We start from the raw sequence: 25,471 nt of genomic DNA, 5'->3' as shown, positions 1-25,471 counted from the left end.
CTTTCCTCATATATCCAGAAAGAGTGAGATAGATAGATATTTGAGACCAGACCCAGTTGATACAGGATATTGATCTTGAGCTGGGAGAACAATGCAGAGTGCATACAGACAATGTTGATGGCGCTTCAGGCCAACATTTTAACATCACATCGTCTATCAAATATGCATTTGTGTCTAATTTAGTAAAACCCTTGTTATGGTGCTAAGTAAGGTTTCAGTAATGAGCAAATAGGCAAGGTCCATATGTATAAGAGCAAAGTCTCTGAATTTGGAAGAAACAGAAGTTCAAGTAGTGAGAAATATCGATAGGTAGGAAGAATGTCGGAGAAGGCAATGGCAAGCCACTCCAGTACTCTTGCCTAGAAAATCCCATGGATGGAGGAGCCTGGCTGCAGTCCATGGGGTCGCTAAGAGTCGGACACGACTGAGCGACTTCACTTTCACTTTTCACTTTCATGCATTGGAAAAGGAAATGGCAATCCACTCCAGTGTTCTTGCCTGGAGAATCCCAGGGACAGGGGAGCCTGGTGGGCTGCCGTCTATGGGGTCCCACAGAGTTGGACACAACTGAAGTGACGCAGCAGCAGCAGCAGCAGCAGGAAGAATGTAGTCAAGGAGAACATAAGATCTGGGTACAAAGCCATGTCCACTTGCAGAGAGAACATTATAAACAGCTTTGTGCAAATAAACTTGACAGACATTTGACAGCTAAACAAAATGAACAGATTTCTTAGTGACACAAATTATTAAAACTGAGTATGATAATTAATATTATATGTCAAATTAGCTGGGCCATGAGATGCACACATAGTTGGTCAATGTTATTCTGGCTATCATCCTGTTTCTGTGAGGGAGTTTTGAATGAGATTAACGTTTAAATCAGTGGACTTTGAGTAAAGCAGTTCATAATGTGGGTGGGCCTCATTCAATCAGTTGAAGGCCTGAATAGAACAGAAAGATAGTTGTCACTCTGAGCAAGAGAAAATTCTCCAGCTGACTGTTCAGACTTCATCTGCAACATCAGCTCTTCCTGGTTCTGCAGCAGATGGTCTTCAGATTAAAACTGGAGCATTAACCCTCCTGGGTCTCCAGCCTACCTGCTTACTCTGCCAACTTTGAGCTTTCCAGCCTCCATATTGATATGACCCAATTCTTTCATATACATAAAAGTATATATATATATATATATATATATATATATATACACACACATATATACATACACATACACTAATACAAGAAGAAATAGAAAATCTGAATAGAATAACACCTACTAAAGAAGTTCTATTTTATAACCTTTCCACAAAGAAAATTCTCGTCAAATTCCACAAATACTTCCATGATGAATTCTAGTAAACATTTAAGGAAGAACTATTATTAATTTCCAAAAACTCACAAAAATAGAACAAAGGAAAGAATTCTTGTCATTTCATAAGACCAGAATTACTCTGACAACAAAATGAGGAAAAAATATTGTAAGAGAATTTCAAATCAATTTCATTCATAAATGTACATATAGAATCTTAGCAAATCAAGCAAGTAGTATATTTAAAGGGTAATATAGTATGACCACTTTCATAGCATCATCTTTCAGGATTTGAAATATCTCAATTGGAATTCCATCACCTCCACTAGCTTTGTTCATCGTGATGCTCTCTAAGGCCCACTTGACTTCACATTCCAAGATGTCTGGTTCCAGGTGAGTGATCACGCCATCGTGATTATCTTCGTCGTGAAGATCTTTTTTGTACAGTTCTTCTGTGTATTCTTGCCACCTCTTCTTAATATCTTCTGCTTCTGTTAGGTCCATACCATTTCTGTCCTTTATCGAGCCCATCTTTGCATGAAATGTTCCCTTGGAATCTCTAATTTTCTTGAAAAGATCTCTTGTTTTTCCTATTCTGTTGTTTTCCTCTTTTTCTTTGCATTGATCGCTGAGGAAGGCTTTCTTATCTCTCCTTGCTATTCTTTGGAACTCTGCATTCAGATGTTTATATCTTTCCTTTCCTCCTTTGCTTTTCGCTTCTATTCTTTTCACAGCTATTTGTAAGGCCTCCTCAGACAGCCATTTTGCTTTTTTGCATTTCTTTTCCATGGGGATGGTCTTGGTCCCTGTCTCCTGTACAATGTCACGAACCTCCGTCCAGAGTTCATCAGGCACTCTATCTATCAGATCTAGACCCTTAAATCTATTTCTTACTTCCACTGTATAATCATAAGGGATTTGATTTAGGTCATATCTGAATGGTCTAATGGTTTTCCCTACTTTCTTCAATTTAAGTCTGAATTTGGCCATAAGGAGGTCATGATCTGAGCCACAGTCTGCTCCTGGTCTTGTTTTTGCTAACTGTATAGAGCTTCTCCATCTTTGGCTGCAAAGAATATAATCAATCTGATTTCGGTGTTGACCATCTGGTGATGTCCATGTGTAGAGTCTTCTCTTGTGTTATTGGAAGAGGGTGTTTGCTATGACCAGTGTGTTCTCTTAGCAAAATTCTATTAGCCTTTGCCCTGCTTCATTCCGTGCTCCAAGGCCAAATTTGCCTGTTACTCCAGGTGTTTCTTGACTTCCTACTTTTGCATTCCAGAAAGTGCTGCACTCAATATGCCAGCAGATTTGGAAAACTCAGCAATGGCCACAGGACTGGAAAAGGTCAGTCTTCATTCCAATCCCAAAGAAAGGCAATGCCAAAGAATGCTCAAACTACTGCACAATTGCACTCATCTCACACGCTAGTAAAGACATGCTCAAAATTCTCCAAGCTAGGCTTCACCAATATGTGAATCGTGAAATTCCAGATGTTCAAGCAGGTTTTAGAAAAGGCAGAGGCACCAGAGATCAAATTGCCAACATCCGCTGGATCATGGAGAAAGCAAGAGAGTTCCAGAAAAACATCTATTTCTGCTTCATTGACTATGCCAAAGCCTTTGACTGTGTGGATCACAATAAACTGTGGAAAATTCTGAAAGAGATGGGAATCCCAGACCACCTGACCTGCCTCTTGAGAAACCTGTATGCAGGTCAGGAAGCAACAGTTAGAACTGGACATGGAACAACAGACTGGTTCCAAATAGGAAAAGGAGTACGTCAAGGTTGTATATTGTCACCCTGCTTATTTAACTTATATGCAGAGTACATCATGAGGAACGCTGGGCTGGAAGAAGCACAAGCTGGAATCAAGATTGCTGGGAGAAATATCAATAACCTCAGATATGCAGATGACACCACCCTTATGGCAGAAAGTGAAGAGGAACTCAAAGGCCTTTTGATGAAAGTGAAAGGAGAGAGTGAAAAGGTTGGCTTGAAGCTCAACATTCAGAAAACGAAGATCATGGCATCTGGTCCTATCACTTCATGGGAAATAGATGGGGAAACAGTGGAAACAGTGTCAGACTTTATTTTTTTGGGCTCCAAAATCACTTTGGATGCTGATTGCAGCCATGAAATTAAAAGACGCTTGCTCCTTGGAAGGAAAGTTATGACCAACCTAGATAGCATATTAGAAAGCAGAGATATTACTTTGCCAACAAAGGTCCATCTAGTCAAGGCTATGGTTTTTCCCATGGTCATGTATGGATGTGAGAGTTGGACTGTGAAGAAAGCTGAGCACCGAAGAATTGATGCTTTTGAACTGTGGTGCTGGAGAAGACTCTTGAGAGTCCCTTGGACTGCAAGGAAATCCAGCCAGTCCATTCTAAAAGAGATCAATCCTGGATGTTCATTGGAAGGACTGATGCTGAAGCTGAAACTGCAATACTTTGGCCACCTCATGCAACGAGTTGACTCACTGGAAAAGAGTCTGATGCTAGGAGGGTTTGGGGGTAGGAGGAGACGGGGATGGCAGAGAATGAGATGGCTGGATGGCATCACCGACTCGATGGACATGAGTTTGAGTGAACTCCAGGAGTTGGTGATGGACAGGGAGGCCTGGTGTGCTGTGGTTCATGGGGTCACAAAGAGTCGGACACGACTAAGCAACTGAACTGAACTGATAGTATGACCAAGCAAAAATTGGCCTAGAAATGCAATATTGACTTAACATTCAGAAATCATTCATTGTAATTCTTTGAATTAAACTAAAACAATTTTGAAAAACAAAGTGAAATTCAATTTACCTTGCCAGATATTAGTATAAATCACAAAGCAATTGTAACAAAACATTGTAGAACTGATTCAAAAGTGACCAGATACTTCAACTTAGAGGATATTTTGGACAAGAGATTCTTGTACGTAAGAATATAGCAAATGTAATCACTGACAACATAAATCAGTACTACAAATATTTATTACTTAGTATATTGTGTTGATAAAATCACACCCTCATTTGCAGAAAATGAAGCTGGCTATATATGTTAGAATAACCACAGAGGCAATATTCAAAGGCTTTAATGAGTAGTACATACAGCATGAACACTAACAGACCAGAGTGAATAAGCATTTACATAACTAAAGGCCATCTGCTTGCCAAATATTTAACCCTTAATAGCTTGATCCTAAATAAATAAGATAGTAGGGCAGTAGTGGGAGGGGGTGGGAGAGGGATAGTCTCCCATGGGCTTTTGAATGGCAGTTATTTATAAACAAACAATATCTTAATGAACAAAATGAAATTACTACTAGAGTAAGCAAGTGAATATCAGCCTCATGATATACAATATAAACCATAAATAAAGACATAAAAATTAAATATAAGACTTGAGAGCTTATAGAAAATATAGAAAAACAACTTTGCAAACTTGATGGGAAACAGTTCTTAACCAATCAACCAACAGCAGAAACTACTAGGAAAGCTCTAGCTAAGACTGCCTATATCAAAACTGAAGATTTCTATTTAACAAAAATATTGTATTCAAAGTTAGACTGCTGATCAGGAGAGGCTATTAGCAATCTCTGAAGATAAAATTAAGTGTTCTAAAACTTCAGTCTTAAAATATACAAGGAATCACCAAGAAATATATAAGAGCAAGAATATACAAGAGAAGGAACACCAGAATGATTTAAATTTTTGTTTAAAAAAGCTTAACAATTCAAAACGTTAAATTAAAACAGTGAGGACTCTTTTCAAGATTATATCTATTTTTTTTTAATTGGACAACAGCTAACACTGCTGTGGCTATAAGAAATAAAGGAACTCAATCCAATTCTGGAAGGAGTGCACAGGTATCACAGAGACATCTGGTCTCCTAGGTTTATACCACAGGGAAATTTTCACACATATATTTTTTAAAAATGGTAAAGACGACATTCTTTGTCATGTAGTGATAGAAAGGCCCAAATCTAAATGTTGGCTTTGTTAATAAAAAGTATACATACAATAGAATACTACTCAGAGTTAAAAGAAATGATTTGGATTTGCATATTGTACTTTTCATAGTTTTTTTTTATATAATTGAATGAAAAAATAAGGACCAGGATGAGATTTATAACATAATATATAAAAATTAAACATCACCAATGAGAAAAATTCTTTCTTATGGATAACTTATAGATAAATAAACATTGAAGCTGAATGAGCAAGGACATATATTAATTAAATAAGGCTTATCTCTTTTGAAGGGAGCAGAAATTAGGATTGAGATTGCACAATGAAAGTAAAATAAAATGTCTCATTATTAATATTAAAAAGCAAAAACATTAGCATAAAGCTTAATCAAAGTCATGATGTAAGTGTGTCACAATGTGAAGAGATCCTCAACTCTGGGACCCAGAAATCCCAAAGGAAACCAAATAAATAAATAAAGGAAAACTTCATTTTCCATAACAATTAGAGTTAAAATCAAATCACCAGAGTTCCTTGACTGTCCAGTGGGTACAACTCTGCACTTTTGCTGCTGTGTCCTGGGTTCAATTCCTGGCTGTGGAACTAATAACCCAAGTGTCCAGCATAGCAAAAAGATAAAAAAAACTTGCAATTAAAAATATTGTATTGCATTTTGTAATCTTTCATTTCAGTAAAAATGCAATGAGAGTCTTCTCTGGAGAACACATCTTATTTCTCAATAACTAAGTTTTCATTTGTTTCATTTCACTTTTTTCATTGTAATATTACAGTTAAGGTCATAATAAGAAATCATCTATCCATTCAATAATGTTTATACGTGGGCTTAGTTGCTCAGTTACGTTTGACTCTTTGTGACCCCAAGAACTCCTCTGTCTGTGGGGATTCTCCAGACAAGAATACTGGAGTGGGTTATCATGCCCTCCTCCCGGGGATCTTCCCAGTCCAGGGATTGAACCCAAGTTTCCCACACTGCACGCAGATTCTTTTTTTTTATTTATTTTTTAAAAATTTATTTATTTTAATTGGAGGCTAATTACTTTACATTATTGTATTGGTTTAGCCCCCAGGGAAGCCCTCAATAACATTTATGGACAATACTTATTCTCCACTGAGAATGAACTTGAAGCCTACAGTGACTTGTGAACGAACTTATTGCATCTCTGGAAAGGAATGAAAGCATTCCTATATATAAGTGTGTGAATATATGTGTGTAAATATGTGAGTTCTTGATGTTCAGAGAAATAACTCATAGCATGTCTTATATACAACATAGCCAGTAGGTCTGAGCTCCCACAGGCTTTTTTTCTCAGGCTGAGACAGAACCATTATCTTCCTTAACTGCATTCTTATCTGTCCTGGAGGGACTTATGAGCTTGCTTGTCTTGATTTCTACCTCCAACTCAAGGGAAAAGGAATGGACTCTCCAAGGCAGAGTCCCTGAGGCCAGTGTGGTTATAACAATCTCAAATTATATTTGGTTAGAGTTCCAACATCAGAGGAGCCAGAACCCATGATATTGCATCCTCTGAAAGTGAGTCTGGGAAGCAAACCTGGAGTGGGGCTGAGAGGCATGGACACCAAGATTGGCCAGAAGGTAGAGGGGCTGTATGTCTTCAGTCCAGATGTGTATTCCTGTCCTTCCCTGAGTCAAGAGTGCTTGAGGGGTTTAAACAGAGGTAGTGGAAACTGGGCTTCCCTGGTGGCTCAGAGGTTAAAGCGTCTGCCTCCAATGTGGGAGACCCAGGTTCGATCCCTGGGTCGGGAAGATCCCCTGGAGAAGGAAACAGTAACCCACTCCAGTATTCTTGCCTGGAGAATCCCATGGACGGAGAAGCCTGGTAGGCTACAGTCCACGGGGTCCCAAAAAGTCGGACACGACTGAGCGACGGAACAGAACAGAACAGTGGAAACTGTGTCCTCTGTGACAAGAGGACCTTTCTTAACTGCCTTGGCACATCTGGGGCTTCATATACTAGGGATGAAGTTGGATCTTGTCCCTGGAAAATTAACTAATATCTTGGAATAGCTAACAAATAGGACCTAATAGAACAATTCAGCTGGTTTCAGTCTGAAGTCTGGAAATCTAGAAACCCGACAAGAGAAAAATCTCTGCATAAATACTTGATTAATCAGAGGGGAGAAAGATACTCTACATAGTGACAGACCAGAAGACAAGGGTGTGTATGAGAAGGAGTAGAGGGAGAATAACATATCTTTCAATCCATTCTTTCAATCCGAAGAATTTCTAGGGACTTCCCTGATAGTACAGTGGTTAAGACTCCATGCTTCTCCTGTGGGGGTATAGGTTCGATCCCTAATCAGGGAACTAAGGTGAGGGAACTAAGATCCTGCTGCTTGAGGGTTGAGTGGTGAAAAAGAATTTATTAAAGCTAAAATGCTAATACCAGAAAATCTGGTAACTTCTTTTCTGTCTCTAGATCCAGCCCATAAGTTTAAAAGACAGACTGATGGTAGTATTTCACATTTATCTAAATAATATGGAGTTGGGCAATCCTTTTCATCCTCTCCAAATTTCAAAGTCTGTGCTTCCAGGGTGCTGTGACATAGTTCCATCCTGGACTCTAAGCTTGAGTTAGTTTCCTGCATTGGTCTCCAGCTTTAGCTGGCTTCCTCAGCTTGACCCTGATGGAGACAAGAAATGATTAGCTCTGGGGTCTCAATCCTATTCTTGCCATAGGCTATCTCTGATTGCAGAGGAAAAATTGAAGAAAGGGAAAAGGTATATGCATATCTAAGTAATCCAAGTACTTTAGTCCTATAGATGAGTAGATAGATACTCAGTGCTTATTGAATAAAGCATTGGTTGAAGAGAAAAAAGAAAGAATGAGAGAGAGAAAAAGGCAAGAAATCTTTAAAAAGAAATAATAGAAAATAAAATGAGCAATTCCTCATTTCTGCTCTCTAGAAATTCTATTGTAGTGCTAGAAATAATCTTTCCAAAACCATCCAGGAATTTTTAAAATACTGCATTTCTTGTAGGTTTCCTTATGGGTCCTTGTTCCCTGTGGCTGAGATGTTTTCATGCGACTGGATCCTCCAGAAATCAGGCAGGAGTATTCAATGCATTTTAACTACGGTGAGATTTGGGATTGTGCTAAGAATAAAAATGCTGTAATGTTACTACATGAAGGTGTGAGCAACGGAAGAGCTAAACCACAAAATTCAGTACAAAATGACAAGTCCTATTTGAAGCAAAGTGTGTCTGAATTTGACATGGAAATTTGCATGTGTTGTGACAAAATTAACTGGTATAAATGCAACTCTTGGTTTGTGTACTGTCTCAGTGGCACAAATGAGACCATTTTAAAACCACTTTGAAATTTACCAAGGCTGTGTAAGCATTGCTATTCTTAAAAACTGTAAAAGAACTGAGATTTAATGTAAACTTCCAATGGATCTTGTAATTACTTTTGCCCCAGAGAGAGGGACAGTTCCTGGCAGATCATACTGACACAGACCTCCCTTGATGTTAAATCAGAACATAAAAAGAAATTAAGAGAAGAGTTGGGGAAGAGGAGGATAAAGTCCAGTATATTTGCTAACCCAGAAATTTCCCAGGGCCAATTGGTAGGAAGGGTGAAGTCTAATAAAAAGCAAAGTGAACAGGATTGGAAGTGTAGGATCAAGGACATGCATGCTGCTGCTGCTGCTAAGTCACTTCAGTCGTGTCCGACTCTGTGTGACCCCATAGATGGAAGCCCACCAGGCTCCCCCTTCCCTGGGATTCTCCAGGCAAGAACACTGGAGTGGGTTGCCATTTCCTTCTCCAATGTGTGAAAGTGGAAAGTGAAAAGTAAAAGTGAAGTTGCTCAGTCGTGTCCGACCCTTAGCGACCCCACGGACTGCAGCCTACCAGGCTCCTCCATCCATGGGATTTTCTAGGCAAGAGTACTGGAGTGGCTTGCCATTGCCTTCTCCGAGGACATGCATAGGTGGAAACTAATATGTGTTTTTAACAGTTACATCAAATTAGGTATTTTTATTGAAAAATCTTTTCAGCTTTGGGTTCATACTTCTATTAAAAATCTGTTCCTATCTACTGAGCTTTCATTCCAAAATTACCTACTACTATATTCAACTTTCAAAAATTGTATTATCCTAGAGGAATAGATTTGCTCTCTTTTGAGGACACTGAGGAACCAAATACATTATCATAGCATTTAGGTGGAGAAGGCAATGGCAACCCACTCCAGTACTCTTGCTGGAAAATCCCATGGACAGAGGAGCCTGGTGGGCTGCAGTCCACGAGGTTGCGAAGATTCAGACACGACTGAGGGACTTCACTTTCACTTTTCACTTTCATGCACTGGAGAAGGAAATGGCAACCCACTCCAGTGTTCTTGCCTGGAGAATCCCAGGGGCGGCGGAGCCTAGTGGGCTGCCGTCTATGGGGTCGTACAGAGTCGGACACAACTGAAGTGACTTAGCAGCAGCAGCGGCGGCAGCATTGTAGGGCTCATTATAATAGGAATCCTGACTGTCCAACTTATGTTCTTTAACTAATTAGATGTAGTACAGCTAAGAACTGGGTTGAAAATCAAGTAGAAATTTGCATCTAGATTGAAAGTTTTCCTGACTGTGTGGTCTTGGTATTCTCTCAACTTTTCTCCCTCTCCTTCCCCCTCATTTGTAAAGTTACATAAGACATACCTTCTGGGTCATTTTAATAATTGAGATAATGCTCCTAATATATAGAGAAGGGTTTGATCCTGGGCTTTCCAGTTTGTCTCAGTGGTAGAGAATCCCACCTGCCAATACAAGAGACTCAGCAGTCACAGGTTTGATCCCTGGGTCCAGAGGATCCCCTGGAGGAGGAAATGGCAACCCTCTCCAGTGTCCTTGTCTGGAGAATCTCATGGACAGAGGAGCATGGCAGACTACAATTCATCAGATCACAGAGTTGGACACTTCTGAGCACACACACACACATGCAAGCTCCTGTGTATTTTAGCACAATGTCTAGTAAGTATTCGAAGTCCACTTGATTCACTGCAAACAATATTTGCATTTTACCAGCTAGCTAAACAGATGTAAAACAATGAAGTTGATATACTGATGAAACAATTTATACCCATGGGATAACACTGGAGCAGGATATCTTTGTAGACAGATGCTGCTGCTGCTGCTGCTGTGTCACTTCAGTCGTGTCCGACTCTGTGTGACCCCATAGACGGAAACCCACCAGGCTCCCCCGTCCCTGGGATTCTCCAGGCAAGAACACTGGAGTGGGTTGCCATTTCCTTCTCCAATGTGTGAAAGTGAAGTCGCTCAGTCGTGTCCGACCCTTAGCGACCCCACGGACTGCAGCCCACCAGGCTCCTCCATCCATGGGATTTTCTAGGCAAGAGTACTGGAGTGGCTTGCCATAGAGGGACTATATACAACATGACTTTAAAGACTCCAGAAATGCTAATATCAGACATTTTGTAGGCATTACTCACTGCAACAAGCAGCTCATTTTTTGCAGCTTTCTTTGAACTTGCCTTTAAAATTCAGCAGGAGAGTAGTCCTGGGAACACTTTACTTTCATGTGAGTACGTTTACTCCTCATCTACTCTCAAAATATTCTGCACATTACTCTGTTATTATCATTTTGTCTTATAACCGACAATCCCAAGGGAATTTTCACCTCTCTGAGAACAAGGATAATCCTTAGTCTTTTTGTTCCCTCTCCATAAAGAGCTTTAAAAAAAAAAAAAAAAGCTAAATTAGAAGAAAGGAGTGGCAACACTGGACAGTGTATGGCATGAATGTAGGAAACATTATCTGGTCAGCTGGGCAAAGAGATTCAGAGAGGAATCACTAAAGACCTCTACACTGCTAAAATCAGAGGACCTGTTATAACAATCTTCAGTTGCAAGAACACATCTTATAGCTAACTGTTCATAACTCATTCTACTTTATAAGATGTTTTCATTGAAAAAATAGAACTATTTCATAAATGAGGAGACACAAAAATTGCAGAAGATTGAAATGAATTTATTTTCTGTGTGCAACATGAAAAATCTTCATTTAAAGCAAAATAATCTGCTAGAAACCGTAAGTTTGCTCCTGAACTTTTCTCCCATTGTTAGTACAACGTTTTTATCCCAACATTTTAGATCATAAAAGGAAGTCTATAGAAACAAAATCCACAAGATGACATCTCACAGAAATGACTCCACTGGGATTTCAGACTTCCTCCTGAATTGCTTTGTCAAGTCCCCCAACTGGCAGCTCTGGCTGTCCCTGCCCCTCTGCCTCCTTTTTCTTCTGGCCATGGGGGCCAATGCCACCCTTCTGATCACCATCCGGCTGGAGGCCTCTCTGCATGAACCCATGTACTACCTGCTCAGCCTCCTCTCCCTGCTGGACATGGTGCTCTGCCTCACCGTCATCCCCAAGGTCCTGGCCATATTCTGGTTTGACCTCAGGTCCATCAGCTTTGTTGCCTGTTTCGTTCAGATGTATATCATGAATTGCTTTCTTGCCATGGAGTCCTGCACATTCATGATCATGGCCTACGACCGCTATGTGGCCATCTGCCATCCACTGAGATACCCATCCATCATCACTGACCAATTTATAGCCAAGGTGGCCATTTTTATCTTGGCCAGAAATGCACTTCTAACTTTGTCTGTTCCCATCCTCTCTGCTCGACTCCATTACTGTGGGAGAAATGTCATTGAGAACTGCATCTGTGCCAATATGTCTGTCTCCAGCCTCTCCTGTGATGATGTCACTATCAATCGTCTCCTCCAATTTGCTGGAGGCTGGACTCTGCTGGGATCTGACCTCATCCTCATCTTCCTGTCCTACACCCTCATACTGCGGGCTGTGCTGAGACTCAAGTCAGAGGGAGCTGTTGTAAAGGCCTTAAGCACGTGTGGCTCCCACTTCATCCTGATCCTCTTCTTCAGCACCATCCTCCTGGTCTTTGTCCTCACCCATGTGGCGAAGAAGAAGGTGTCCCCTGATGTGCCTGTCTTGCTCAATGTCCTCCACCATGTCATCCCTGCGGCCCTCAACCCCATTGTCTATGGGGTGCGAACCCAGGAGATCAAGCAAGGAATCCAGAGGTTACTGAAGAAAGGCTGGTAATTAAGACAACTGGATCTCTGCATTCCTAAAATAGGAATCAGTTAATAAATCAGCTAATAAATCAGTTGATGGGAAATTTGGTTGAAATCCATAGATCACAGACATAAGTTGAAGCAGAGAATAAATTTAATTCTGAAACAATTTTCTTGACTTTATTCACTTTTTCAAACTTCAGTGCTTTCTCCCAAAAGTCTGGCATTTCTGGGACTTTTTAATTTTTTTTTTTCAAATCTTTGCCATTGTTTTATCTAAAATGTGAGAACTCTAGAGGATGAATTCTATAGTGGAGAAATAAATCCCAGTTAATATTGAATTTGCTATTTCAGTACATGTAATCTTTTATTATTTATTTTTTAATGTATTTATTTTAATTGGAGGATAATTACAATATTGTGATAGTTTTTGCCATACATCAATATGTATTGGCCATAGGTATACATGTGTCCCCTCCACCCTGAAATCCCCTCCCACCTCCCTCCCCACCTTACCCCTCTATGTTGTCACAGAGCACTGGCTTTGGGTGCCCTGATTCATGTACATGTAATTTTTAATATGTAATTGTGGATATAAATATCCTTGCATGTAGCATATTATTATTACTATTTTTGTTATTATTAGCTCAGCTGCATAATGCAATTGTGAAAAGTTCACATTATTTTAAATGTCAGTCCTGAATGATGAAAAGTAGCTGGACTCCAGTAATAAATCTCTCTCACTTACCTCTAGCTAGGCCAATAAATTTCTTCTCCACCTACTCGTTATCAAGCAAAGTTGTATCTTATTATCAGGTCCAACCCTTGAAAGGAAAGATCTCTTGCAAGAATTGCTCACATTTGAAGAAATGGAATGTACTAGGTTTAGGAAAAGGGGTTATCACATAAAGCTTCTTCCTCAATGTCTTCACACCATTGTCTGCACTTCAAACTTCACCTTTGAAATTCACAATGACTCAGTTTGTGATATGTATTTAGGGTACACACATATTTAGGCTCTGTTTTAGGATACTAATATATCACCATATCATAAGTTGTTCCAGTAATGACACTGAAATATACTAGGCTCATTATTAATTGAAGAAATATTTTCTAATTAACTGCTATAGTACAGTAACTTTGTTACAGCCCAAGGGTACAAATATGCACAGGACAGATTTGCAATCATTGAGGAACTCATATGTTGTTCAAATGGAATTAAAGCAATATGGATCCTATAATGTTGAAGGAATGTTGTCTTTTACATAGAAAGAAGTAGAAAGAAAGGAGATGCAAATAAGTACAGTAAGCTACTTGAAGAAAGAGCCTGTGCCTGTCTTAGCAGTTCTGCATTCTAGACCTTACACAATGAGATAGGTTAGGACATGGTCCCTTTCCTGGCGTGCTTCCACATGCACCTGGACAAATATCTTCTTGAGCAACAGAATACAAAGAAACTATAAGGTACTGTGCAGACACAGTTAGGACCACCATGAACAGTAAGATACAAAAGAAAACACAACTAATATTTCTCAGGTGTTAGAAGCAAAAGCAAGGAACTGGGCATGATCCCTGCAAACAGCACCATCAAGTAGGTGAGCAGATCACCCAAACCACCCCTCTGACCTGACCTCTGGACCTACCTCTATTCTCACTTCATTTAAGGGACTAGTTTGCCCCCCCCCCACCCCAATCAGAGAGCCGAGCAAGGGAACCTGTTACTTCTTTTCACTCCCTCATGCTGCAGCACGAGTTCCAGTAAAATTTTGCACCAATTTCTTGTCTTACTGTTGCAGGAAAGGGGACTCCTTCCAGGGCCCAAAACTGGGCTCTTGTCTAACACTCGGAAATGAGTTGTCCGAGGAGACACATGTGCTGACAAAGCAAGAGATTTTATTGGGAAAGGGCATCCAGGTATAGAGCAGTAGGGTAAGGGAATCTAGGAGAACTGCTCTGCCACATGGCTCGCAGTCTCGGGTTTTATGGTTATGGGATTAGCTTCTGGGTTGTCTTTAGCCAATCATTTTGACTCAGAGTCCTTCCTGGTGGTACACGCCTTGTTCAGCCAAGATGGATGCCAGAGAGAAGGATTCTGGGAGGTGGTCGGACATGTGGTGTCTCCTTTTGACCTTTCCTGAACTCTTCCGGTTGGTGGAGGCTTATTAGTTCCGTGTTCCTTACCAGGACCTCCTGTTGTAAAACAACTCATGCAGATGGTTACTGTGGTGCCTGGCCAGGGTGGGAGGTTTCAATCAGTGCGCTACCCCTAACATTACCTCTTACCAATTTCCACTGATTAGAGTGTAGGAACCCAGGTCAGTAGCACAATCACAAATAACGTGTGTGATTGGAAGCCAATCAGCAGCCTCACTGAGTGTCAGAGTCCTTATCTGTTACATAAAGACAGAGAACTGGTTATTTCAAAATACATTTCTAGTTCTAAGAGTTTATGAAACCATGTCTGCTTTAAGACAGGCATCACTCACCTTATCCAGTCTCTTTTCTTCACTTTTTCCCTTTAAGCTATTGACATGGACCTTCACACACTCCTTCATGACAGTTGAAAGGAAATGGGAAATTTAAACATCGTATCAAAGGTAACTTCCAAATACCACCATGTATGATTTTGTTCAAATCATAAGGTCAAATGATCAGGCCAAAACCCAAGATCATTTATATAGTCGCATCATTTACAGGTCGCAGCCTACATTCATCTGCCCAGAGAAACTCATGGCTTTCTCTATTGGGAGGACTCCATGTATGTTTACTTCTTGGTCTAAAAGCCAGGAGACCCTAAGAAACAAAGAGCATTTTTCCTCTGAAAGCCCAAGTCATACTATATAAATATTCATCTTTTCTTTAGGATTGACATGTTCCCAAGATTACCAACACAGGAAAATATCAATTTGATTCAGGGAAAGTCCTACTCAATCCAAAGTCCTACTTTCTGCTTTCTGACCCCAAAATAAAAATGCTTAAATTCCACTATCAGTACAGTTCCCAAAGTCTGGACCATTTAGCTTGAGGTAAAATATTAGATGAACAGTTGATCAATTTAAGGTACAGTTTTCCATACTTTGTCAATTTATTTACTCCTCCATCCAGTGATGCAAAGAAATGAATCTTGAATTTTTTCTTTGGTTTCATGACTGTTGAACTTCTATTAGTAACTATTTGAAAATGAAAATGCGTTTATATCAGCCTAAATTGGGCTTCGCAGGTAGCTCAGTGGTAAAGAATTGGCCTGCCAATGCAAGAGACACAAGAGACATGGGTTCAATCCCTGTGTTTGGAAGATTCCCTGGAGAAGAAAATGGCAGCCCACTATAAATATCAATAACCTCAGATATGCAGATGACACCACCCATATGGCAGAAAGTGAAGAGGAACTCAAAAGCCTCTTGATGAAAGTGAAAGAGGAGAGTGAAAAGGTTGGCTTGAAGCTCAACATTCAGAAAACAAAGATCATGGCATCTGGTCCCATCACTTCTTGGGAAATAGATGGGGTAACAGTGGAAACAGGGTCAGATTTTGTTTTTTTGGGCTCCAAAATCACTGTGGATGCTGATTGCAGCCATGAAATTAAAAGACGCTTACTCCTTGGAAGGAAAGTTATGACCAACCTATATAGTATATTAAAAAGCAGAGACATTACTTTGCCAACAAAGGTCCATCTAGTCAAGGCTATGGTTTTTCCCGTGGTCATGTATGGATGTGAGAGTTGGACTGTGAAGAAAGCTGAGAGCCGAAGAATTGATGCTTTTGAACTGTGGTGCTGGAGAAGACTCTTGAGAGTCCCTTGGACTGCAAGGAGATCCAACCTGTCCATTCTAAAGGAGATCAATCCTGGGTGTTCATTGGAAGGACCGATGCTAAGGCTGAAACTCCAATATTTTGGCCACCTCATGCGACGAGTTGACTCACTGGAAAAGACTCTGATGCTGGGAAGGATTGGGGGCGGGAGGAGAAGGGGACGGCAGAAAATGAGATGGCTGGATGGCATCACTGACTCAATGGACATGAGTTTGAGTGAACTCCGGGAATTGGTGATGGACAGCGAGGCCTGGCGTGCTGCGACTCATGGGGTCACAAAGAGTCGGACACGACTGAGCGACTGAACTGAACTGATAGTATTTTTGCCTGGAAAATTCCATAGACAAAGGAGCCTGGTGGGCTACATTCCAGAGAGTCACAAAAAGTTGGACACAACTGAGCATAACAAACAATAATAAACAATAATTTCAGGTGTTATTAAGTTCAAATTCCATTTTTACAATACACTCTCTATTATATAAACAAGTATGACTAACTAAAGTCTCACTCTTACAAATTTTACTTTTTCAGAAGAAGGTCTCAATTCAACATGTTTTTAACTAAATATCAATAAGAAGGGTGGGGGATCTACTTCTAAAGCAAATTTGATTAACATAATTTATTAATTATCTATTTCATAATTTATCTATTATGAAATAGATAATGCTTGCAACCTCTAACTAATTTGTTTCCAACATCTTCCCACTGATGGTCTAAAAATTTTTGAGATTTTATGACTCACATCAACTTAAAGTAAACACAGACTTTCCAATAAAATTGCAGACTGAAACTTAGATGAAATGGATTCACAGAACTAAAGAATTTACCACAAGCTATATCTACCAAAACAGAGTTTTTGAATTTTTTTGTTTTATTTAAAACTCTGTTTTGTTTTGCCTACTTACAGATTATTTTATTGTGGGAAAAGAAATTCTGTATAGCTTAAGAAATGTATGCCCAATTTCTATGTGAAAAATACAACAGAGAGTAAGAATGGCTATGTCCTATTCAAAATACATATTAAGAATTAAGACTTTTTTTCCAATCACTGATGTGAAGCTCAGGAAAGTGGATAGGAAAAGTTAGCTAATTAGACAAAGAAAAGTTTACTCTCAAAAAATGCCCATAATAATAAATGATGTTTCTGTCATTTGTTTTTGCTTTACCACAAATAGAAAAGGAAGCCAGGGAATCAGGCTTCTTTGTGCTAAAATAATGAGAGAAGATAGAATATTAGAAAATAGAGTGAAAAGACTAGAATGGGGGAAGTCTTTTGTATTAGCATTATGCATATCAGACATGCTCAACTCCTGCAGTGACAGCCTGAGGCTGAAGATAAGCTGTAAATAAATCCAGAAAATAGTTATTCCTAATTAGTTTTTATTGGTGAATAATAAGGATTATTAACATCAGGATAAGCAATGGTTGTTCATGTTTAAAGACAATTATCATAAAAAAAACATGTACTTTTATCTTGTTTAAATCTTGCTTCATCAGATTTTCATAATCTTATACATCAGTATTTGAAATTGGCTGATTTTAATTTTTTAAAAACTTTTAAAGAACATGTAAGAGAAATAGAATGTTTTATAATCTAACATTTGGAAAAAACACAAATAGGAAATGAAGTCCTTTGAACCTTAGAACAAATATCCAGGTAATGTTAAAATGAAGGCTATATTGGCAATTTTAACATTACTAATAATTAGAAGTCTTTCCCTATACTGATATATGTATCAAATGGATATCTTAGAGAATCAGTCCCTAACCTTTTTGGCACCAGGAACTGGTTTTGTGGAAAACAATTCTTCCATGGACTAAGGGATGGGAGATGGTTTCAGAATGATTTAGGCACATTATATTTATTTTGCACTTTATTTCTATTATATTTATATCAGCTCCATCTCAGATCATCAGACATTGGATCCCGGAGGTTGGGGACCACTGTCTTAAAGGACATGCCAAGTGACACTGGAGATTGATCTAAGTATATATTTCAGAATGTTTCCAGGACATGACAGTGACCATACACACCAAATTTTGAGACCAGTTTTTCCCTTATCTATGTATTCAACACCTGAAATATTGTCAGATATATCAGGATCTAGGATTTGAGGACAGGGTCATGAGCAAAAGAGACTTAAATCTAAGTATATTTAAAGGAAAATTAAAGAAATAAAGAAATAAATTCAGAAAATGATAAGTGCTATAAAGAAAAAAGGTAATACAACGCATTAGCATGATCTAAGAGAAGTATGCTACTTTGGATGTAATTATTAAGGAAGTACTCCCTGTACAGGTGGTTTTTGAATTGAGATTATAAATGTTGAAAAGTTCATCACTGGAACATAAGGAGAATACTGTTCCAGTCAGTTGGAGCAATTAGTACAGAGTACTAAGCAAAGAAAAAGCAGAAGTCTAAGAAGTAGTGGAAGTCCTAGGGAGGGATACAGCCATGGGGAGGATAAGGCAGAGGTGACAGGAAAGATCTGATCGCAAATAGCAGAACTTCTGGTTCCAAACAAACAAAGGAAGATTGACTATGAGAAGGTGACTGTCATTGTAGGCCTGTCAGAATACTGGAGATCTTTTCAAAAGTAAAGTCATTTGGAGGAATTTGGTATGGAAATAGAGTTCAGTGTTTAAAGCCAAACTTCTGATAGCTTATGTTAAAAAAAAAACTCTGCCATTAATGGCAATTCTGCTTTTCCAATTGTTCTTGCAAAAAAAAACTTTGGTGTCACCCTTTATTCTTCTCAATCTTTTATACCCGCCTTATGAACTCTCAGCAAATCTTGTGACCCATAATTTCAATTTTCACTCAACACCTTAGTTCAAATCATTATCATTTCCCACCTGGATTATTAAAGTAAAGTCCTCATTGGTTTTTCCAGTCCTACCCATACTCCTCGTGTTCTATTTGAAGCACCATTCCATCCCTGCTCTCTAAATTACATGTTAAGGTATTTGGAATGTAAAGACTGAGTAGTATGTGGAAGGTACTAAATACTTATTTAATGAATGAGTAATTGAGATATCACAATGGCAAGGGGTCAGAATGAGGAAAATAATGGATACCAAAACATATATTCAATGAGGGTTCAGTTCAGTTCAGTTCAGTCGCTCAGTCGTATCCTACTCTGCGCGACCCCATGAATCACAGCACACCAGGCCTCCCTGTCCATCACCAGCTCCCGGAGTTCACTCAAACTCATGTCCACAGAGTTGGTGATGCCATCCAGCCATCTCATTCTCTGTCGTCCCCTTCTCCTCCTGCCCCCAACCTTTCCCAGCATCAGAGTCTTTTCCAGTGAGTCAACTCGTCATATGAGGTGGCCAAAGTATTGGAGTTTCAACTTTAGCATCAGTCCTCCCAATGAACACCCAGGGTTGATCTCCTTTAGAATGGACTTGTTGGATCTCCTTGCAGTCCAAGGGACTCTCAAGAGTCTTCTCCAACACCACAGTTCAAAAGCATCAATTCTTCGGCGATCAGCCTTCTTCTGAGAGTAAATATTGTGATAGTGGTTGAGGAAGGTTTAAATAAAAGATAAGGGTAGCAGCATGGATGTTACATGCTGTTCCTTGTAGTATTCAGTTGAAACCATCACTGACACATCACTGACAAATTTCCATAATCCTTGATCTTTGACTCACATCTCTCAGCACTGGTACTTGAATAGCTTGATAATCCCTTGCTTGATTTCCTGCGTTCGTACTCCATAAACAATGGGATTCAGGGCTGGTGGGATGAGATGGTGCAAGACATTGAGAAGAATGGGTACCTCTGGTGACACTTTTTTCCCTGCTTTATTTGTGAAGATGAAGACTAGCAGCAATGTATAGAAGAAAAGTATAAGAATGAGATGGGAACCACAAGTACTCAAGGCTTTGGTGGTTGCACCTCCTGACTGCAAATGCATAACAGCACTCAAGATGAAGCAGTAGGATAGCAAGATAAGGACCAGATCAGAACCCAGTAGGCACCAAACACTCACAAATTGGTAGAGCTTATTTAAGTGAATATCTCCACAGGAGAGCTTTGCTACAGAAATGTTGGCACAGATACAGTTTTCCACTACATTGCTGGCACAGTAATTGAGTCTCGCAGCCAGAATTGGTGTAGGCAGCGTGGCCAGCAAATTACGAAAGATGATGAAGATGGCCGCATTGATGACAAACCGTTCAGTGATGATGGATGGGTAGCGCAGTGGGTGGCAGATGGCCACATAGCGGTCATAAGCCATGACAAGAAAGGTGGAGGATTCCATGGGAAGGAATGTATTCATGATGAACATCTGCAGGAAGCAGCCCATAAAGCTGATAGGCTTCATGTCGAACCAGAAGATGAGCAGGACCTGCCAGAATTATTATTTTCAAAAGTGGTGCATTCACTCCCACCCTAGGGTACCTAACCCTTGCATAATCCTTTGATGGCTTCAACCACTCATATCCCCAAACCACAATCTCATAATACTAGCGGGGACAGTGTCCTAATTTCAAATACCTTCTATGTGCATCCCAACTTCCAGAGCCAGATTTATACACTTTTCAACTATAGATCACACCCTTTTGTTTAAAAACATTTATTTCTAGTCTGTCTTCTCTTGATCTCTAGAGTTCTTACCCAAACTTCATGGACACATCTGCTCATCTAAATGTATCACAAGGACATCAAATCCAATGAGCCCAATACTTATATTTGGACACCCTCCAACCTCTCCTTATACATAAAAAACATCTTCCAATTATGCCTCTTACCTCAGTATATGACATAAATATACATCTAGTTACATTTTTTAAGTTTTTTAATGTTGATCAGTTTTAAAGGCTTTATTGAACAATAAATATTGTTACAATATTGCTTCTGTTTTATATTTTGGTTTCTTGGCCTTGAGGCACATGGGATCTTAGCTCCCCCAACAGGGATCGAACCCACACCACCTGCACTGGAAGGTGAAATCTTAAGCACTGGACTGCCAGGGAAGTCCCTAGTTATGTTTTAGAAAGAAAAGTCTTGAGCCCTTGAATATAAGGGTGGGGTGACTCAGAGTCAAGGAGAATCTCCTTAGAAGTAAAGAGAAAGTCAAAACTTGGAATATCACTGACTCAGACATTGAGAGAGGGCTTCTCAGTTTGAAAAAATAATGTGAAACCTTAAAAATCATAGGCACTGAGAATGAGAGGAGACATATCTGGAAGCTGTGATAGACCTAGTATGATATTGTTGGCAACTCATTGAAAATTTTATAGGAGTATTTACATCTGCAAAGCAAGGTAGTGTTTAGAGAAAGATGATTGAATACCCGGGAGTAAATCCAGGGAGGGTCTGACCTTAGGGATGACTGTGAGGCAGAGGATGACATCCAGCACAGAAAGGATGGCAAGCAGGTAGTACATGGGCTCGTGCAGAGATGCCTCCTGCCAGATGGCAAGTAATAACAGAAAGTTGGCCCCAATGGCTAAAACTAGGAGAGGAGCCAAGACTAGAGAGAGCCAGTGCTGGGTATCTTGCATTCCTGGAAAGCAGATCATCAGGAATTCAGTCACCTGGGTCCCTGTGTGGTTGAGAGATAGCACCATGGTTGGCAGGTAAACCTGAAACTCTGAAAGAAAAGAGATATGAATTCAGAGTTTGATTGTTACATTAGTAATCCCCTGACTGATTTATCTGCCTTCATTCTAGGCCATCAAGTTTCTCCATAATTCTATTGACATAAAATCTGTCTAAAATTTAAATTGGACAAAATCACTCTTTGTTAAAACATTTTCCTTAGCATTCATAACTTAATGAAGCAAGAATAACTCCCTTCACATGAGTATGTTCCAACTCCACACACATAGACACAGCCCCTTATAAAGTATGCTTTGTGTTGTCTCACCTCCATGTTTTCACATGCGTCATACCCTTCTCCTAGAATTAACTCTCTTGCCCTTAAATAAATAGCTTCTGTTTGCCCCATTCTATCTGCGCCATGAGTTACACCTCTTAGAAATTTAAGAAAAAATGTTTTTTCTTGTTACTCTTTTTACATACATATATAGTTAAATGCTTCTTCCACTTCTCCTTGTTCTTTGTGACCCTTAAACATCCTGAGCATGCTACTACTAAAACGTTAATAAAACTTTCTCATATTCCTTCACATTTCCTATTTGTCTTCCAAAAACTCTGTGCTCCATCTGCCAGCAGTGGAATCTTATCTGTTTATTATAGCACAAAGAAAAATACCATGTATTGGGTAACACAATAAGCACTCAATGCTGCTGCTGCTGCTAAGTCACTTCAGTCGTGTCCGACTCTGTGTGACCCCATAGATGGAAGCCCACCAGGCTCCCCTGTCCCTGGGATTCTCCAGGCAAGAACACTGGAGTGGGTTGCCATTTCCTTCTCCAATGTGTGAAAGTGAAAAGTGAAAGTAAAGTCGCTCAGTCGTGTCTGACCCCTAGCGACCCCACGGACTGCAGCCTACCAGGCTCCTCCATCCATGGGATTTTCTAAGCAAGAGTACTGGAGTGGCTTGCCATTGCCTTCTCCGAAGCACTCAATAGCACTATTCAAATAGGAGACTGACAGATTGTTGAAAGCATCATAACACCTTGCACTCGTTTAACTCATTAATACTATCTCCACTTCTTGCTCTACCATTAACCACTGGCACTGTTGCTTAACACTCATTAAAAATCTGAACAAAGCAAAATGCGTAAATATTTTAGTGCTGAGAGGAAAAAGAGAACAATAAATACAAAAGACAGCTGTGCAGTGTCTTATTTGCATGAGTCTTTGGTAAGTAACTGCTTAAAAAAAAACAAACAAATTGTTTATAATTTCCTGAAAAAAAGGAAAAATTAAAGAAATGAGGTTATAAGACAAGGGAAGAACTGAGGAATACTTAAACATGACCCAGAATAAAAGCTCACAGACAGAAGGGTCAATTCCTTTTGAGTATCTTCTTAACTATCCAGGATCCTGCTGGTAAAGTAGTTGCCAGGTTGCGCTGTGTTCTCTCCTGAAGCAATAGATGGATTTCAGAGCACACACACAAAAAGTCTCCCTATCAAGGTTTGGAGATGTTTCTTTTTCTTGATCCTGTAGTATGGGCATCACATCAGGACTCTCTTTTATCTAGACCAGTGGTTCCTCAATACTAGTGTGCGTCAGAATCACCTGGAGAGTTTGTTGACGTGCAGTTTGTTGCCTGATGCACAGAATAGTCTGCAGAGTTACCAACTTTGTAGGTCCATCTGCAGGGAAGCTCTGCTCAGCTTTAGACATCAAACTGATTGTTTCTCCCATTACCTTTTGACATTTAAGTACAATTCTGGCCAATCTCTAGTCTCCCGATTTGAAAATTATCTTCCTCCCATGCACTCTCTGGGAATTCTCTAGGTCTTTTTTATCTCTCTTCCTGGACGTACAGTTCTTAGCCACCTCTCCTGGTGGCTCATTAAGGTCATTATGATCAGGGACAATTTATCTTTAAAAATTTTTTAATTTATTTATTTTAATTGGAGGCTAATTACTTTACAATATTGTGGTGGTTTTTGCCATATATGGAGATGAATCAGCCACGGTTGTACATGTGTCCCCCATCCTGACCCCCCTCCCACTTCCCTCCCCATTCCATCCCTCAGGGTTGCGCCAGTGCACCAGATTTGAGTGCCCTGTTTCATGCATCAAACTTGGACTGGTGATCTATTTCACATATGGCAATATACATGTTTCAATTCTATTCTCTCAAATCATCGCACCCTCACCTTCTCCCACAGAGTCCAAAAGTCTGTTCTTTATATCTGTGTCTCTTTTGCTGTCTTGCATATAGGATCATCATTACCATCTTTCAAAATTCCATATATGTGCATTAATATACTGAACAGGTGTTTTTCTTTCTGACTTACTTCACTCTGTATAATAGGTTCCAGTTTCATCCACCTCATTAGAACTGATTCAAATGAGTTCTTTTTAATAGCTGAGTAATATTCCATTGTATATATGTACCACAATTGCTTATCCATTCTTCTGCCGATGGACATCTAGGTTGCTTCCATGTCCTGTCTATTGTAAACAGTGCTGCAATGAACATTGGCATACACGTGTCTCTTTCAATTCTGGTTTCCTCTATGTGTATGCTCAACAGTGGGATTGCTTGGGTCCTATGGCAGTTTTATTTCCAGTTTTCTAAGGAATCTCCACACTGTTCTCCATAGTGGCTGTACTAGTTTGCATTCCCACCAACAATGTAAGTGGGTTCCCTTTTCTCCACACCCTCTCCAGCATTTATTGTTTGTAGACTTTTTGATAGCAGCCATTCTGACTGGCTTGAGATGTTACCTCATTGTTGTTTTGATTTGCATTTCTCTGATAATGAGTGATGTTGAGCAACTTTTCATGTGTTTGTTAGTCATTTGTATGTCTTCTTTGGAGAAATATCTCTTTAGTTCTTTGGCCCATTTTTTGATTCATTTCAGTTCAGTTTAGTTCAGTCACTCAGTTGTGTCCGACTCTTTGCGACCCCATGAATCACAGCACACCAGGCCTCCCTGTCAAGCACCAACATCTGGAGGTCACTCAAACTCATGTCCATCGAGTCGGTGATGCCATCCAGCCATCTCATTCTCTGTCATCCCCTTCTCCTCCTGCCCCCAATCCTTCCCAGCATCAGAGTATTTTCCAGTGAGTCAACTTGTCGTATGAGATGGCCAAAGTATTGGAGTTTCAGCTTCAGCATCAGTCCTTCCAATGAACACCCAGGATTGATCTCCTTTAGAATGGACTTGTTGGATCTCCCTGCAGTCCAAGGGACTCTCAAGAGTCTTCTCCAGCACCACAGTTCAAAAGCATCAATTCTTCAGTGCTCAGCTTTCTTCACAGTCCAACTCTCACATCCATACATGACCACAGGATAAACCATAGCCTTGACTAGACGGACCTTGGTTGGCAAAGTAATGTCTCTGCTTTTTAATATACTATCTAGGTTGGTCATAGGTCATTTATTTTTCTGGTATTGAGCTGCTTGTATATTTTTGAGATTAATTCTTTGTCAGTTACTTCGTTTGCTATTATTTTCTCCCATCCTTAAGGCTGTCTTTTCACCTTGCTTATAGTTTCTTTCGTTGTGCAAAAGTTTTCAAGTTTAATTAGGTCCCATTTGTTTATATTTGCTTTTATTTTCACTACTCTGGGAGGTGGATCATAGAAGATCCTACTGTGATTTAAGTCAAAGAGTGTTTTGCCTATAGGAAATTTTATAGTTTCTGGTCTTACACTTAGATCTTCAATCCATTTTGAGTTTATTTTTGTGTTTG

At 39.7% G+C, this 25,471-nt stretch overlaps 2 protein-coding genes across 2 annotated transcripts; one reads left to right on the top strand and one right to left on the bottom strand.

Annotated features, from left to right (window-relative positions):
* The first annotated feature begins 11,441 nt into the window (after positions 1-11,441).
* On the top strand, positions 11,442-12,383 carry LOC129553855 (olfactory receptor 56A3-like). The gene has a single exon (XM_055422556.2). It carries the CDS (start codon positions 11,442-11,444, stop codon positions 12,381-12,383), a length of 942 nt encoding a protein of 313 aa, XP_055278531.2.
* Positions 12,384-19,830: 7,447 nt separating this feature from the next.
* On the bottom strand, positions 19,831-21,751 carry LOC129553854 (olfactory receptor 56A4-like). Its single transcript, XM_055422555.2, has 2 exons — positions 21,503-21,751; positions 19,831-20,526 (listed from the first exon to the last, which is right to left on the bottom strand). The coding sequence occupies exons 1-2, from the start codon at positions 21,749-21,751 to the stop codon at positions 19,831-19,833; spliced, it is 945 nt and encodes a 314-aa protein (XP_055278530.2).
* Between the last annotated feature and the right edge of the window lie 3,720 nt (positions 21,752-25,471).

Source organism: Moschus berezovskii, chromosome 14 (assembly GCF_049115385.1).
Source record: "Moschus berezovskii isolate FMDL1 chromosome 14, NW_MosBer_1.0, whole genome shotgun sequence".
In the NCBI taxonomy this organism is placed as follows: Eukaryota; Metazoa; Chordata; class Mammalia; order Artiodactyla; family Moschidae; genus Moschus; species Moschus berezovskii.
This window is presented reverse-complemented; position numbering and strand designations above follow the sequence as displayed.